A 16,309-nucleotide genomic window follows, 5' to 3' on the forward strand; every position below is an offset into this window, starting at 1 on the left:
ACGGACAGACGAACGGACGACGGACAACGGGTGATCAGAAAAGCTCATTTGAGCTTTCAGCTCAGGTGAGCTAAAAAGTGTGTATTTATTGTGCACAAAAAAATGTGCTGTTTCTCAATTTATTTATCCATATATTTTAACTACCATCTCAAAATATTACAAACCGTGTGTTCCCTACATATTTTTTCACTACTCCCATAATAAAACATTTTCCCAAACCGTTGTAAACAGCTCTCCTGAGCCTGAAATTGAGACCATCAAAAATTTTGCATATTTATACTGCCATCTTGAGTGGCAAGACAATTCGGTCCAAGGTGCTTCGTACATGACTTGTACATACAATTTTGTTTTGGAAGTAGTCAAAAGAATATGTTAGAAACACACAATAAATAATATTTTTATATATATACTGAGAAATAAATCAAGAAAACAGCGCACTTTTTTGTGTGCAATAAATGCACACTTTTTTCAATGGGTGGCACTGTAGCTCTCTGGTCATCCATCCCAATTTTTTCAGACCAGCGAGCTACAGGTCTGCAGCTAAGGAAGGTAGCAAAATCTGTGAATTTCTGAATTTTCTCATTTTCATCAATTTTAAAGCTTATTTTGTTTCAGAAAACATAGAGCACAAGCTTGTCCATCTAACAAATTCATATATTTCATGCACCAGTATCACACTCATCTTCTGCATGAAAATCTCAGATATGCAAGCTTGTGCTCTATGTTTTCTGAGGTAAAAAGTATCTAAAATTTGATGAAATTTCATCAGAATATTGAGGAAATTTGGTAAAATGTACTACTTTGTCACCCTCTTGTGGCCTCAGGGTACTCTTTGAATTAAAACCAATGCTGGTTAAAAAACAAGCACCATTTCAAGTTCTTAATTGCAATTTTATCACAATTCTAGCAGCGTTTTGATTTTTATATGAAATAAGAGGCCAAATAAGGCCATTATCATACTTTGTCCTTTATGGGCATTATCTCATAAAAACACCTTTATCTGCCTTTCTTTAACATATCATACATGCTAAAATACTTACTTGTCGAAATAATGTCTTTATGGGATATAAGTTCATCTAAATGTTTTGGTCTGTACTTTTCAACCCTACATATAAAAGAAAATCAATAATCATAATCCGAACAGTTGTACTTTCTATCCCAAAACTTAATCCAGTAATACGAGTTTATAAAAAATTTAACACATTTCTCAGCTTTTTTCTCACTTCAAATTTATCTGCCATGTTCACTCTGGAAATCTCTGAATCTTCCATAGTATGAAGCCAATTTGAAATATGAATCCTATTTATTTTGCTACAATGACACCTTGCAAAACAAACTCAATTAACTGTACAAATAAAACCAGATCCACAGAACAAATCATTTTATAATAACAACAGAAAATTCTATGCCCCTACCCATTTCATATACTTGCATCACATGCAACAAACAATAAATGAAAAAGTAAAAGGAAATTTAAATTCCTAAAACTTGGCTTCCCGATCTTCTGTATCATTTAACAAAGCCATGGATTGTCACCTTGTAATATTTATTTCTAGTAAATACTGAGGCAGTTTTATTCCCATTAATTTACAGTTTTGAATAGAAATGTTTTTTCTTACAAGACTAAGAGTTTACATGATGCTTCAAAATAACAAAATTTTAAACAAAAATTTCACATATTAAACCATTTAGAGCAATCCCAATAGCTTGCTACATGTGTATCATCTTTCTTTCCATGAATTCAAAGAAAGAGACGTGCTGGTTAGACTTCTTCCGAAAAAAATCCTTGAAAACGGGACGGTATGTCAGTCCTTAAATGTTGTCGAAAAGAGCCTGAGAAATTAACAACAGATCTATACTGAGGAATTGTTTATTTTTATTGCTATTAAAGTAAGGTACTACTATAGTCCAAACCAAGAGAAAATGGTATCAAGGAAGGGTTAACCTGTGTCACCTTTCAGTAGTAAGCAATGAAATTGTCTACTGATGGGGAAAACTTGTACGAGATTCCTATGCAAGCAAAAAGTGGGAAATCTCTTAATAAATATACATTATTATAACAGTAACTTGATCCGAAGAGTCGTATCACGTCGAGTTGACAGGCGCGGATCATCAGATCAAACGAGACGCGAAGCGTTGAGTTTGATCTGATGATCCGCGCCTGTCAACGAGACGTGATACGGCTCTTCGGATCAAGTTACTGTTATAATGATAAATTTATTATATACTCCCCTTACAACTGGCAAAATATAGTTTTAAAAAAACTCTGGAGATCAATTATATAAGATTTTCCTATTAAACAAAGCATTTTGTCAAGGAATTTTTTTGATGCGCATGAAAAAATAACGTCACGTTTCTGTGTACTACGTCATCAATTTCAGAGAGGGGTGATATGGATTCAGAAAACCACAGTGTGGTGATCCGGAAAGTCGGATCACACCGTCAAGTGATTGTACAAAATCTACAGTAAAATTGAGTGATACACACTTGGGTATATAATAATATCTTTTAATATAAGAAATTTTTAAGATAAGCTGCATTTTTGTTTCTAGAGATGTTTTTGTTTGCCTTATTAATATATAGGTTCATGTACATATAATAATGCACGTTAACACATAAGGTATTAATTGAATTTGCAGATGTATCTTGAATTATAACAACATAATGTCTAAATATGAAACTTAAAAATATCACCAATGTACTAATTGGAAGAATTACTCTTCATTGTGTGTTGTTTATTGTCTGTTACTCTATCTGTAATTATATATGTTATAAGTTTATGCCCAACTGGGCCCTGATTTGGTAATAAACAGTGTTTCCGCTGATTTTGAAAACCAAGGGTCATTATCACCCTTTGAAGTTAACATCTGGGAATCAGAGTTTTTTAGGGTCAAAATACATTCTGGTTTTGCTTTCAGTTCTTATATATTAGATATGCTTACTTTACATCATAATTTGATGTTTAAAAAAATGAATGATAAAATTTTTGAACTTGTTAATTTTACATTTTACCAATTCCGCCATTTGGGTTTCTTGGAATACACGTCAATCAAAAGGCAATATCTGAAAGTTGTTTGAACATTTTGCAAAACTGTTCATCAATGATTTGAGCTTTGCTGACCTTTCTATTAAAACATCAGCCGTTTTGACAAAGCCAAACTGAAATAAACATGCTGATTTCAGAACCGAAATTTTTTATTTGGACTTCCGGTTTTGTTAAGAATTGGATAGATTGTTTGAAAATTTAAACAGATTGTTGACATTATTGAAACATAATTCCAATCACTGCCGATTTATTCCTAGAAACTTCAGGCAACAATTTATTCCTAGAAACTTTGAATGCAAGTTAATAAACTGGTTCCATCCAGGCAACAACATTGAACTTAATTCTTTAAAGTTTGTTTTAGTATTTTTTCTGAATCATGAAGATCCTTTAGATGATGCTTCAGGGGGTAAAAAGTATTTTTTATGCGTTAAATATGCAGAAATTTGTGCAAATGGAAACACTGATAAATCTTGTATTGTTATCCATTCTATAGTTTCAGTAAAACAATTAAACCAATCAGACTTGTCGAAATCCGTCGGTCCTGTCAGCAAGACCAGTAAAAAACTGTCTGGACCGATTACTTCCTATAAAATGTCGGTCCAAATGACCGTTGGAAAAAAATCGAGCGTGACCCAAATTTTAAAAAGATTGGGATCGGGGTGCGCAGGTGAAGGTCACAAAACAGAAGAGATGGCCACGTGGTGACGATAGTTGATTTAATTGACATGAAACGTGTCACTTATGTCTTTTATTAAAGACTTTCTATTCCTAAGAAAAGAAACTTGTGAGATTGAATGCTGTTGAAAATAATAAAGTGCATTTTGGAGCAGTTATTTATTTTCCTTTCTCAGCATCATAAGATACATGAATCTGGTCTGACAAAACTTCGTCCCGTCTGACAGAACATTTGACTTTGTCAGACCAAATGTCTGACAGTGATTTTAAAATGTCGACAAGTCTGCCAATGGCCTAGCACAGAGCTGTGGAAAACTTTTTCAGAAAGCCTGTCATTCGAACCGGCAAGAAGACAAAATAAGCCGGTCCAAAGTGATTTTTGCCGGTCCAAAATAGCACATCGCAAAATTTAAAAAAAAGCATTACATTTATTTATTTCATTATGCATCTATTTACTTATTAATAAAATAACATTCAGTCTCCATTTCCAAGTCCTCTTCTGTTTTCATTTTTTTGCATTTATAACAATTGTAGACTTCACCGCTTTTGGGCAGGTGACAATGCCAATTCAGCATAGTAAACGTAATATTTCTGAAACACTGATGCATTTGGGAATTATATAAACCTAGAAAACAAGTCTTAAAAACTTTGAAGAAATTCTGTGCATCAATAATAAAGATATCAATTGATTAAGAATAAAACGAAATCCTAGACAGTCGGAAGCACTAGATTTACCGCTTTCCCCAAATGTGCTTGAATTCTTTCCATATTTAGCTTGCCTTTATCTGTTTCCTTATGTTTGCTACCTAATTCTGAAAAATTTGAAAAGTTGAAAATTTAATAGGTCACCAGACCATGCTGGTTTCGCTTTCATTTGCAACCTCTATCTTGTATAAAGAAATAGTATTAAGCAATCGTATGTAAGGTATGATAATTAAGCTGGGAATTGCGTCCATGATAAATGGAAAAACAAAAGAACTTTAACCAAAAAAGGAGCCGCAGGGATCGACATTAACGGTTGTCCGATTGCCCGGGACAAGTAAATTCTCAGTTCGGGCAAGTGAAATTGTTGACTTACTTGTCCGATCGGGCAAGTGAATTGTTCTCATACATTTTAATGTACATATTGATTTAATTTACATTAATTAATAAATAAAACAATAAACTGAACACTTGATTTCTGTCACGCACCTGACTGACAATGTTTTTGAATTCGAAATTCCCTGGAAGCGTTTCTGGATTATACCGTTCACTTAAAAATCGGGTTCGTTATTTTCTTTCGTAATAAATATACTCTATGTCTAACAAAATTTTATTAACTTCTTATTAGGAAATTAGATTATTTATTTATGCACAGAATATATAAGTACAGTATAACACGATGTATCCTGATCAAGATAAGATGTATGTTTCGTAGCAACTATCTTCATTAAGTGTTGCTTCGCAGTTATCTCTGAAAATCACGAATCACAAAAGGATCCTACCGAAAATAATTTTTTTTAATACATGAATTTTATTAAAAGGAAATGGAGGGTTAATGCTGCATGGCAGTACGTGTTAACAGGTTAAATTTTACAAGTACAGCGGTATACATTTATGTACAAATGCAGCATCTAAATTTTTTTCAGGTAGCTCAACTTGCCAAATTGACAGTTGTGTATTTGGTCACATTTTTTCTTATCATAACATCTACAAAAATTAATAATTTTCTTCTTAATTTCTTTCCTAATTTTGGGCAACCAAGTTTAGCATTTGGACAAGTCAAAGTCTAAGATCACTTGCCCGAAGGGCAAGTGGATCTGAAACTTAATGTCTATCCCTGAGCCGGTCCTTTGGACTGATATCAATAGCATTTTTACTGGTCACAGGCATTTTTTGCCGGCATGACCGGCAGTTTTCCACCACTCTGCATCATTTTAGATATCTAAGCCCCTCTAATTGGGGGATGTTAAGAGCATGTATATGTATGCACATAAATGTGGGATATCTATTTAAGAAATAATGTATCATTTTTTAAACATCTATCGGGATATAAATACGGGTTGGTCAGGAGATCAAATTCCATAAAGCCCGAAGGGCTTTATGATAAATTTGATCTCGTACCAACCTGTATTTATATTCAGATAGATGTTTTAAAATGATACATTATTACTTATATTTACATTTATGACTTATTCATATTTAATATCTTCCTGATTATAATCTTTACTGCGTGAAATGTTTTATTTTTCAAACTTAACGGCACGTATTTGATCCATTGAATGCGGGTCGACCCTTTATGACGTCACTGAGAAATTATGTCAAACGTTTATGATGCGAGGAACCTGTGTTTATACGGATATAGATACACATTGATTTTAATAGTGTTATATAAAAGAAATCATTTGCAAATGTAAATATAGGCCTATACAGTGTTATGATTAGGATCTACTATGCCAAAATAGCAATCATGGCGCACGAGGTGGAAGCTTTTAATCTAGTATCATGAATATTACACATGACATATTGTAACCTTCATCTGTATAAGAGCAAATCAAAGTGTTCATTATCATTTGAAGTTGGTGAAACACACCATCAAATGTTAAAGTATCACAGGTCATATCACACATCCTTTTCTCTACATGGTTTTGTAAACATGCCACATTTTCCACATAAATTTTTACCACAGATCAATTTTAACTATGCAACAAAAGTGATTTCATATTTACTTATTTACACTTACTGAACAAACAGAAAAACATTACCATGGTAAATTAGGATTTGATTTTTCTGTTTGTGTTGGATCTTTCGTTGACATTTTTTCCCGGCAATTTTTCACCAACTCTCGTTGAAATCACGTGATAGACGAGATTTAAACAAGATTCAAGATGGCGAAAGTCATTGGATATTTTCCGTCGTTTGTCATCCGACTTCAGTGTTTGATGTTTACCCAAATGATGACGTGAATTGTAAAAGTCTCAAACTGTCGGACAGTATGCACAGAAACAGTATATATCGATAAATAGGTGACAAAATGTCCGATTCATCAGACGCAGAAAACGAAGTCGTCGAGAAAACTTTGAAAAATGTGGAATTCATACAAACTATGATAGATAGCACTGCCAAACTGCTACTAGGTTTACGAAACGAATGCGCAGCCACTAATGATTTAACACAGAATGAAATTAGAGAGCAAGAAGTGAGTACAGAGGTTGAATTTAAGACACAGTAACTGCAAGGTAGATACGGACTAGAGGAGGTGCCAAGTATTTTGCAGGTCTTTCTTGTTGGGTTTTGACAAATTCTAGCCCAAAATTCTATTTTTGATTTATTTTTATTTTGAGGTTAATGTTAAAGATGCATGCTAAGATAAACAACTAGTTTAAATTCTCTGGATCATGCATTGCAACATGGGATTTTCAAACGGAAGATACAATTGGCTTTTCACATGCATGGTTCTTTTTTGCTAAGCATTTATGAATTGTCTCTGATTTTACAAGCCCTTAGGATTTTCCTTAATATATGTTGACAATTTCTTGAGATCTTTTGCATCTATAAGTCTAAAAGACTTGCTGCTGAATAATCAACAAGTACAGGTGATTATAAAGGTTGATATGTTAAACAGTACTTGACACCACTTTGGACCAGTATTTCATGTGCATAAGTGGGTATATACAGTGTATTTGATTTGAAGAGAATATTGTTCAAAACACTTCATTTTGACCTACTATATCATATGTTACAATGACTGATGCTGAAGTATATGGAGTATTAATGTCACACTATACCTGTCTATATGGTTATCTCTCCCAAATAATGATAGTTGAATTGCAGATTCCTTTTTTTTAAAACAAAAAAGTATTCAAAATTTGTTAAATGTTAATTTTGTTCTACAGATGTATTTACATTGATTTTTCTTAACCTGGTAGCATATAATCATGATTATGACAGTAATTTTTATTCTCCCATAGAATTATTGATAACATTTAACATGTTGATCTTCATGTGCTTTACTTGCAGTAAAGTGTTTTGGAAATTTTAATTATTTCATTTTTAGTATCAACCAATGTCAACTCCACCAGGGCTACACTATTTTACAATAAATTACAATGTATTACACCTTAATACAACAAGGCATATGTTTCCCCGGAATAGGCCATTCCAAGTTTTTTTTTTCCTCTGTTTAATGTCCACCTATCTCATTCAGAAAGCCTACCTATTTACAAAAAAAAAAAAAAAACATATAAAGCAATAAATGAAACACGCTTTTCAGTCGCCAGCTTTATACATTTGTGCAAAAGTTACAGAGACCAAAATTGAAATTTTTTGTCCTATACTTTCTGCAAATTTGAATTCTAATGGAATTGAACAGAGCTTTGATTTTGTAGAATAGTTCATTCTCAAGTCATAGCTGTTACCTGAACTGTGAAGCAAAGAATTGAAAAAGACAATTCAAATTTTGCTCATGTAATACTTAATATTGTGATGGTACTAATCCATGGTGAAAATTGGCAAAACTATAAGAAATGTGACAAGAGAGTGTTCAGTTAAAATTTGTAAAATTTTAAGGTTTTATTTAAAATGCACTCATTAGTTTTGCTAAATACATTGCTATACTTTGAAAATTACAATTTAGAAATTGCAATAAGAACTATGTGGGACATCTCATTTTGTCCTCGTTTTGGTATTTTGTACTATTTTTTCGTTGAGTATATAATAAACAAATTACAACAAAGTATAAGTTCCATTTTAATTTATGGAAAATGTTGTTATTCATTTTTCTATCATTTTTTTTTTAAATAAAACAACATTTTTCAGATTTATATATTTTTTTACTTTCTGTCCTGGTAATATTAACTAGTGAATTTGAAATCTGCCAGTCATAAAACCTCAGGTATCAGTTAAAGGATTTTTGATAACATTATTCTATTTTTCTTGTAGAAAGATATATCCCTTTGCAAATGAAGATAGTAAATGCTAAGTATATACTTCTTAAATAAATTCTCAAAAAATATAGAAAGAATTTGAGAGCACTGAGAGGTTTCCACCAGAATGAATAATTCCTAAACTTTTGATTTTATGTTTTTTGTTGTCTGAGGTGTCGGAAACCAGTTAAGGTCCAGATGGACGCAAAACATAGAATAAACTTGGAATGGCCCAGCAATTAATGACACATAATAATGACACACATTACTGGTATAGTAAATAGTAAGCATTGTTTAAATCGTGAATTGTATATACATGTATTATTAGTCAGAAACCATGTAATAAATAACATTTTTGATTATCAAATCAGTAAAGTTTGAACAGGGAATTGAATGTGTTGAGATTGGATTTTTTAAGTCTTTGTATGCTCTTATACAGCTTACAAGCTTATGAAGTGACATGTACATAAATATCTGTACTTGCACTCTATCTAGCATAATAAAGACTTCTCTTGAAACTTTATCATAAAATGTTCATAATCAAGATTTTGGAGGATGGCCATTTTATCAATTTTTATTTTACTGTGAACTCCTTATAATAGGTATTTTAAGATTTTCAATTTAGAGGATTTATTCTATTGGCAAAATTCTGCTAAAATAGACAACTGCAGAAAATATCCATTAAATATACAGTTTTTGTGTGTTAATGCTCGACTTCTTTTCATTTAACAAGGCATATTACAAAATATTTAAACTTAGATAATGGATTTGCTGTAATCTGTAGTGATTATATGACTAATAATTGTAAAATCAGAAATATTTCTGAGAGCTTTCAAGTCTGCTCTGCAGAAACCTATATCTGAGGTCTCATTGCCAGCATTATTGTGTTGACATGGGTATTATGACACCTGAGTATTGTCGCCTTGACTAGGGCAGCTCTTTTTGTGGTTGATATATATTTAAATGACACATTCCAAGCATTCCTACAACAGGAATTCCAAATAAACACAAGAAAATTTCATATCACACACCAGTAGCCATTTAACATTTCTCTGTTACCTGTGTGAGGCTCTGGATGTAATTATTAATACCAAATTTGTACATAGGTCCTCGATTGTTTTATTGCTGTACTTTATAGCATCAGTATTGTTCACAAGATTCACTTCCTAGAAGGGAGTAATAAACAAGTATGTGATCTGACTAACGGTGAACAATGACAGCTAAGCTCAGTCAAATGTTACCATGTCTGAACCTTTGCCCCCTGTATCAACAGAACATGCATTGTTTAGTCAACATTTATTTACCCGCTTAACACATTTGTAATATAGTTGATACATTTTGGTTATATACTATAATGATACATAATAGTTGGCTACTGTTGTGTGGGAGATATTCCTCATTAAAAAAAAAAAAAAAAAGAATTATCTAATTCTGGTTAATTAAAAATAAAAATGTTATTGGTTTTATTTTTTACCTTTTTTTAAAAAAAAAGTTGCTAGCTGAGTGTAAATTTTGTTGTACTATATATGCAACATGTTCCAAGAGCTATGTACAATGATTGTATAATAAGTATGACTATGTGTTACTATTATTTGAATTACATACATGTAGAGTAGGTTTATAATCTTTGAAAAAAAATAGTATGAAGAATTAAAAGTATATTAAAGTACATTTGGCATTTGAAACAAATGGGAAGGTGTTTAATTATTTTTACCTGTGTTTTTTTAAGGGCTTCGCCCGTTATGCAAATTATCCCACATTTCCAACTATTGTTAATGCCCTGGCATACCCAACAAACTCAGCAATGATTCCTTACATTTACATTTATACGGGAAACAAAAAATGTAAAAATAAATCAAAAAATACTTTTAGAATTGGAGTACATGGAGTATTCCATGTTAATTTCCATAGTCCCGCCCACTGACATCAGACACAATGACAACCCGGGATTTTGACATGCAAATTAGACATTGACCTTTCCTTTTGCAAAATTTACATTCAGTTGTAAATATTGAGAAAGTAACACACTTAACTTTCAAAGAGTTGGAAATGTAGGTATAAATATTAATACAGGTGAACTTCATTATCTCGAACACCAATATCTCAAATACAAGGGATATGTCAAAGTGATTTGGTAGTACGTTCCAAGCACTTTTTCTTTGTTTTTTTAACCTCATTATCTCGAATCCTAGGATATCCTGAAGTTTGATCTTAGTCCTGTTGAGTTCAATATGACTAGGTTTGACTGTATTTATATCCAGTAAACGTTTCAGTACATGTATCTTTTATTTGATTTCAGAGCAAGTTGCTGAAGCTTTTCAGCAAGCAGTTAGTACAGACAGCAAAGGTTGATCCAGAGAACACTCAGGAAAAATTGTCTGGCTATCCTAAAACTGACCAATGGCTGACGGTGGTGGGTCTCCCAGAAAATGCTGTACAGGTTGGTTATTACTTATGTAGGTGGTGACAGAAGAGTCTAAGAGCTTATGTGTTTGTATTACTTGAGAGACAACACAAGCTCAGATTTTTTGGTCATAACATAAAGTGAGAGGTATACTAACACAACATGGACTAATAGTATATTAAGAGATGGAGAGTCACACCCAGATTTTTTTTTTTAAAAATTTCTTTCTTTGGGGGGGGGGGGGGGGGTAAGCATCAGAGATTCTAGCAGCAGTAGTGAAAAATAAAAGGATACCTTTCAACAGAAATGAACTGCTGCCATAGGCAAAGCACAAACTCTGCACTATGGAGGATAATGTGAGATTCCTCTGACACAAACACCCTCCATTTTTGTTTGGATGTCACTCAAGTAGCTACCCCCTGTAAAATTGCAATAGATAAGGATGGTGTTTTCTTTGGAGAAGTTTTGGATTGTAATGAGGATAGTGAACAAGTTATATTTGGATTTTTTTTTTATTTTGAACTCATTTTAAATATGTGTTAAAAGACTTAAGGGGCTAGTCTTTCTACAAGCACATGTGACTATTACTATACGAAGCCCCCCCCCCCCCCCCCCTCCCCCAGCTTACAACTCAGAGTGACTTAAATTTAAAGACACATTCATTTTCTAGGGTACATAATTATGATAAACAAAATGTGCAAATGATGTTTATTTTACTAGATTAGTTTTGGTCATTATTGTATGTAAATTTTTATGAGAAATATCAGATTATGTCCTCAAGGTGATCAGGAAGAATTATCTACATGTTCGTGATGTTTAGAAACTGGAATCCCCCTCGCCTTCCATATTAGGATATATAGTAACTCAGAATGATGTAGGAGTGCATTATACATGCTTTACAACTTTAAACATAAGTGTTCCACTTGAGTTCAAGTTCTGTTTGAGGAACTTCAAAAGACTCATTCTAATTTTGGCAATGATATTAAACTGTGAAAAAATAAAGCCTAAAAAAACTGATTCAGTAAGCACTTTATTGTTAAAGATTCCATCTTTGTTTGTCCCTTTTTTATGGCTATAAACTCCCACCTTTTCTTAGTTTGTTTCAGACCTATCTTAGATGTACTAGACTAAGTATTCATTGTTAGGGAAATTTTAATTTGATTTGATTTTAAATATTCTATTTCTATAAGAATAATCATAATTGTAAAGAAATTTTGTGAAAAACTTCATACAGATTTACAGTTATGTGCATTATTAATGTAATATAGAATTTGTCCTTGGTTTATTCAAGTTGAACTGAGTTACTCATGAAGTGTAGATGCAGTCATTCTAGTATGATAAAAGGACCAATTCAGGGTACTGTAGATCACCTTATTTTCGGGACACCTTATTTTCGCGAGATAGTCATTTACTCTTTATTAGCGAGAAGAAATTTTCACGAATTGTGGTTATTGCTGTATATTATCTTAAGGAATGTTATTATACGTGAGAATGAAATTTTTGTGAGCACACTGTCTCGCGTAATTAAGTGAAAATAAAGTTCTCGCGAATAAAAAGTGATTTACAGTATATAACATTAAAAAAATAATTGTTTCAAATAGTCCTTTGAACAACATGATTCACTGAGGGACATATCAGTGCACTTGAAAAAAAATAATTATCCACAAATCTGGTATCATTACAGAAGTTAATGCTTGAGCATTGAACAGGCATTATTTTTAAGAAAAAACTGAATTTGACCATTTTTTTTTTTCTTCTTATGTTCATATAGAACACTAAAGTGTGATTTTTGAAGTATCACATGAATCCAATACTATAAAATAATAATAATACAATAAAATTTTGGGGAAAATATTGTTGTGGAAGTTAATCATTACGGAAGTTAATTTCCAGTAATAAAAGTTGAAATTCTCCACAATAGATAAAATTTACGTTTGTTTATAGATCTATGTTAATCAAAAGTAAGCAATATTTCACTCCCAAAATAATTAAAATTTTTATTCCTTTAACACAATAACATTCCTGAATTACCGTTACGGAAGTTGAATTAATAAGAGAGACAACTGCTTTTGTCTAATTCAAGGAGATGAGTGAACATGACAAGCGATAAGCCTATAGTGTGACAAACATGAAAATGAAAACTTAAATATCAATTATGTCAAAATTTTCCTTGATATTTCGTCTAACATTAAATATACTTTGCGTAAAATCTCTACAATTTGCAAAAATCCTTCAAAGATTGAAATTATTTGCCTGTGAAATATTAGACACACACTAAAGCGGGCAAAAAGAGTCATTTTCGCATACTATAACACTATTTTTCTATATGAGTGGGTCTTCACATTTTTGAAAGTAAATCTTCAAAGTTTGCATAAAAATATACATTTTTTGGTTACCAAAAATATGGAGCAATGACCCACTATACCTTAAAAATATACTTTTATGACATAACATTCGCATCTTTTCGAGAAATGCTTGAAGTCCATTAAGTCAAGGGTCATATCACAAACATGATTTAAATGCCACTCTTCATCAGGACTTGTGTAGTCTAGTGGTTAGCGTGCTAGTCTCGAAAGAAAATGATACTCAGGATTTTTATTGCTAGGGTTCGAACCCCACGAATACCACATTAATTTTTTTAATAAAAGAATAAATTTTTCCGAGAAAATTTTCCTCAGAAAAGTTTTGTTTATCACAATTTCATAAAAGCGAAATATTAAATTCACAAACCGAACATGATTTTTATATTTCTGAATCTATAGGCTTTCTGCACGCTATGTTCGCCCATCTCCTTTGTTATGTCAAAATTGTAATGGTCTAAAGTAGCTGACTTGCAACTAGAATTGATGATATTAGGTTCCATGTCACTTTTAGGTAAGTTTTAGTTCTTTGTAAAATGTGCATTCTGTGCATTTAATTTACTATAAACAAAATTGTTATGGAAGTTAATTAAGTTTTAGTGACAAACTATGATTCATATGAAAGAAGATCCATCATGATGCATTTCTTCACGAGAAGTGGTTTGTTTTCTTTTTATATAGGGAAAAAACTTTTCTTTAGATTCCTTTCATTCTTCTTTGAATGCTTATACAGCTGAAAATTTCTGATCATCTTGAAATTTGTAAATGAATGAAGAGACATCAAGATTTGCAGTGGAATATGTATATAAACATTATACTATGCTCATATCAAAACTTTAACACTAAATATTTACAAAACCATGTGTCTATTTCAAGTTTTAGAGTTGAAATCGCTCTTTAAAATTACAGTTAAAAAATTACAAACTTAAGGTAAATTTGTAAGCGACATAAAAAATTCTTAATTGGGCATGTTTTTGTAGAATGACCATTTGATCATCCTTAGTGTATTTTTCCAATGATCTAGTATACAGTAGATCTTCTAGCATGACAGGATCCACCGTAGAATATGTGGAATCTTAATTTTGATCAACTTGAATATAAGTTTAGTTATTATACGTCTATTGATTTTTCTTTATATACATATGTAAATCAATAAAATTGATATATTTTGCTGATTCACTGAAAATCACCGAAAATATTCTGATTCCCAGCAAAAAAGGTGTGTCAGTTTGAAGAACTGACACACACTTACTCAGAACCTCAGAACACCTAGTAATTTCTTCAAATCTTGTTAAAAGTTCTGATATGTTCTGAATAAAGTCTTGTCAATGAATATTCATTATAAAAAAGAATTGCATGAAGAGTTAATTAGACAAGTCTGTTCTTTGTATCTGTAGTATAAAACAGTTAAAAGTATATTCTTGAGGGAGTCAACAAGATTCCAGTTCCTCACGAGCAAGCCTATTTCCCTTTGCTTTGCAAGAATCTTGCTGACTCCCTCATTGATGTACTTTAACTGTATAATGACATGAATTGCAATATGTATGTTGATAAGTAATGTAATCTGAAAAAGACCATAGAAGATTTTTAACAAGATCAGTCATGTAGAATTTGATAGGTTTGAAGAATTATAGTTAGTTCTGTTTACTGTTTAGGAAATCCTGAAGAGGGATATCAAGCTGGGAATGTTACTGCAGATGTCGGAGGATGAGGTACAAAGTTTGCTTCAACGATTTAACACTGCAGAGGAGGACATTACCAAGCTCAACACAGCCCTTAGAAACCTCAAATTATGGACAGGTAATATTGCCTTCACAAACTTAAAATCATGAACAGGTAATACAACTGTATTGCTCTCAGAAATCTCAAGTTATAAATAATAATAGAGGTCTCTGAAATATCATAAAAGAGATAGGAAGTACACATTTTATACTAATAAAAAAAGGGACAATGATTTCTATTTTGCATATCCTTACAGAGTGTCTTAGTGTTTTGTTTTTTAAAAAAAATGCTGCTGACTTTACAGGGCGTGAGCAGCATGGAGGTCTGGCTGATAGCGATATTGAGCTTCACTGGACACAGTACCGGTCACCTTCCAGTAGCCCATACAACAGTTCCCCAAACAACCCCTCATCAGGTCGTCCCTCCACTTCATCTGAGACTTCTCAACTCCTCCCCACTCCACCTCACAGCACACCCTCATCGCCATCACCGGTCCACCAAGAACGACAGTATAGGTCAGTACAAAAGTTATATATAGACACACCCTCATTGCCATCACCAGTGCACCAGGAATGACAGTATAGATCAGTACAAGAGTTATATAAACACACCTTCATCGCCATCACTGGTTCACCAGGAATGACAGTATAGATCAGTACAAAACATACATAAACACACCCTCATCACTTTCAACAGCCCATTTGGAACAACAGTATAGGTCAGTACAAAAGTTATGTCAACAGACACTAGAGGTAAATGCCCACTGCTCCTCTCTCCAATTGTCCTTAAAAATGATATTAAAGGCTTGTACAAAAGTCATCCTTTTATCTTGTTCAAGTCAGTAAACATCATACTCCATGAATAGTCTATCAGAAATGACAGGTCAGTTATAAAAGTCCTCAAGAATATGTAGTATTCATCACCAGTCAATGGTAAAAGACTGAAGTGGTCATTAAAAATCCTCTTTATAATTACAATTCAGTAACAAACAAAAGTTAGGATAGAAATCAAATTTTACCAAAGATTTCTGATTTAGATGTATAAAAACGGTTACTGGTACTTATTGCTTTCAAATATATGTAAATATTACATGGATGACCATTTTGATATGCGTAATTTCATTATAAATGATGTTTCAATCTCACCAAAATAAATTACTTAATATAGCTCATTGCATGATGATTTTTGTAAAAACAGT

General features: G+C 32.3%; 2 protein-coding genes across 6 annotated transcripts in view; one reads left to right on the forward strand and one right to left on the reverse strand.

Annotated features, from left to right (window-relative positions):
* LOC133197546 (replication factor C subunit 5-like) overlaps nucleotides 1–6,614 on the reverse strand; it is a 15,183-nt gene extending 8,569 nt beyond the window's left edge. The window contains exons 1-2 of the mRNA XM_061333634.1: nucleotides 6,466–6,614; nucleotides 1,041–1,105 (exon numbers count right to left, since the gene is read on the reverse strand). Coding sequence (XP_061189618.1) covers nucleotides 1,041–1,105; nucleotides 6,466–6,518 — 118 coding nt within the window. The 5' untranslated portion in view covers nucleotides 6,519–6,614. The remainder of the gene's footprint in view (nucleotides 1–1,040; nucleotides 1,106–6,465) is intronic.
* A 119-nt stretch (nucleotides 6,615–6,733) lies between these two features.
* The window catches only part of LOC133197544 (kinase suppressor of Ras 2-like), a 35,941-nt gene continuing 26,365 nt past the window's right edge, over nucleotides 6,734–16,309 (forward strand). For all 5 annotated transcript variants that reach the window (XM_061333630.1, XM_061333633.1, XM_061333629.1 and 2 more), the window contains exons 1-4: nucleotides 6,734–6,899; nucleotides 10,925–11,065; nucleotides 15,045–15,189; nucleotides 15,416–15,626. In XM_061333630.1, the coding sequence (XP_061189614.1) occupies nucleotides 6,735–6,899; nucleotides 10,925–11,065; nucleotides 15,045–15,189; nucleotides 15,416–15,626 (662 nt within the window). In that variant the 5' untranslated portion in view covers nucleotide 6,734. The remainder of the gene's footprint in view (nucleotides 6,900–10,924; nucleotides 11,066–15,044; nucleotides 15,190–15,415; nucleotides 15,627–16,309) is intronic.

The sequence above is a fragment of the Saccostrea echinata genome, unplaced genomic scaffold, assembly GCF_033153115.1.
Source record: "Saccostrea echinata isolate AGI-Se365-2 ecotype Australia unplaced genomic scaffold, CSIRO_AGI_Sech_v1 ptg000030l, whole genome shotgun sequence".
Classification (NCBI taxonomy): Eukaryota; Metazoa; Mollusca; class Bivalvia; order Ostreida; family Ostreidae; genus Saccostrea; species Saccostrea echinata.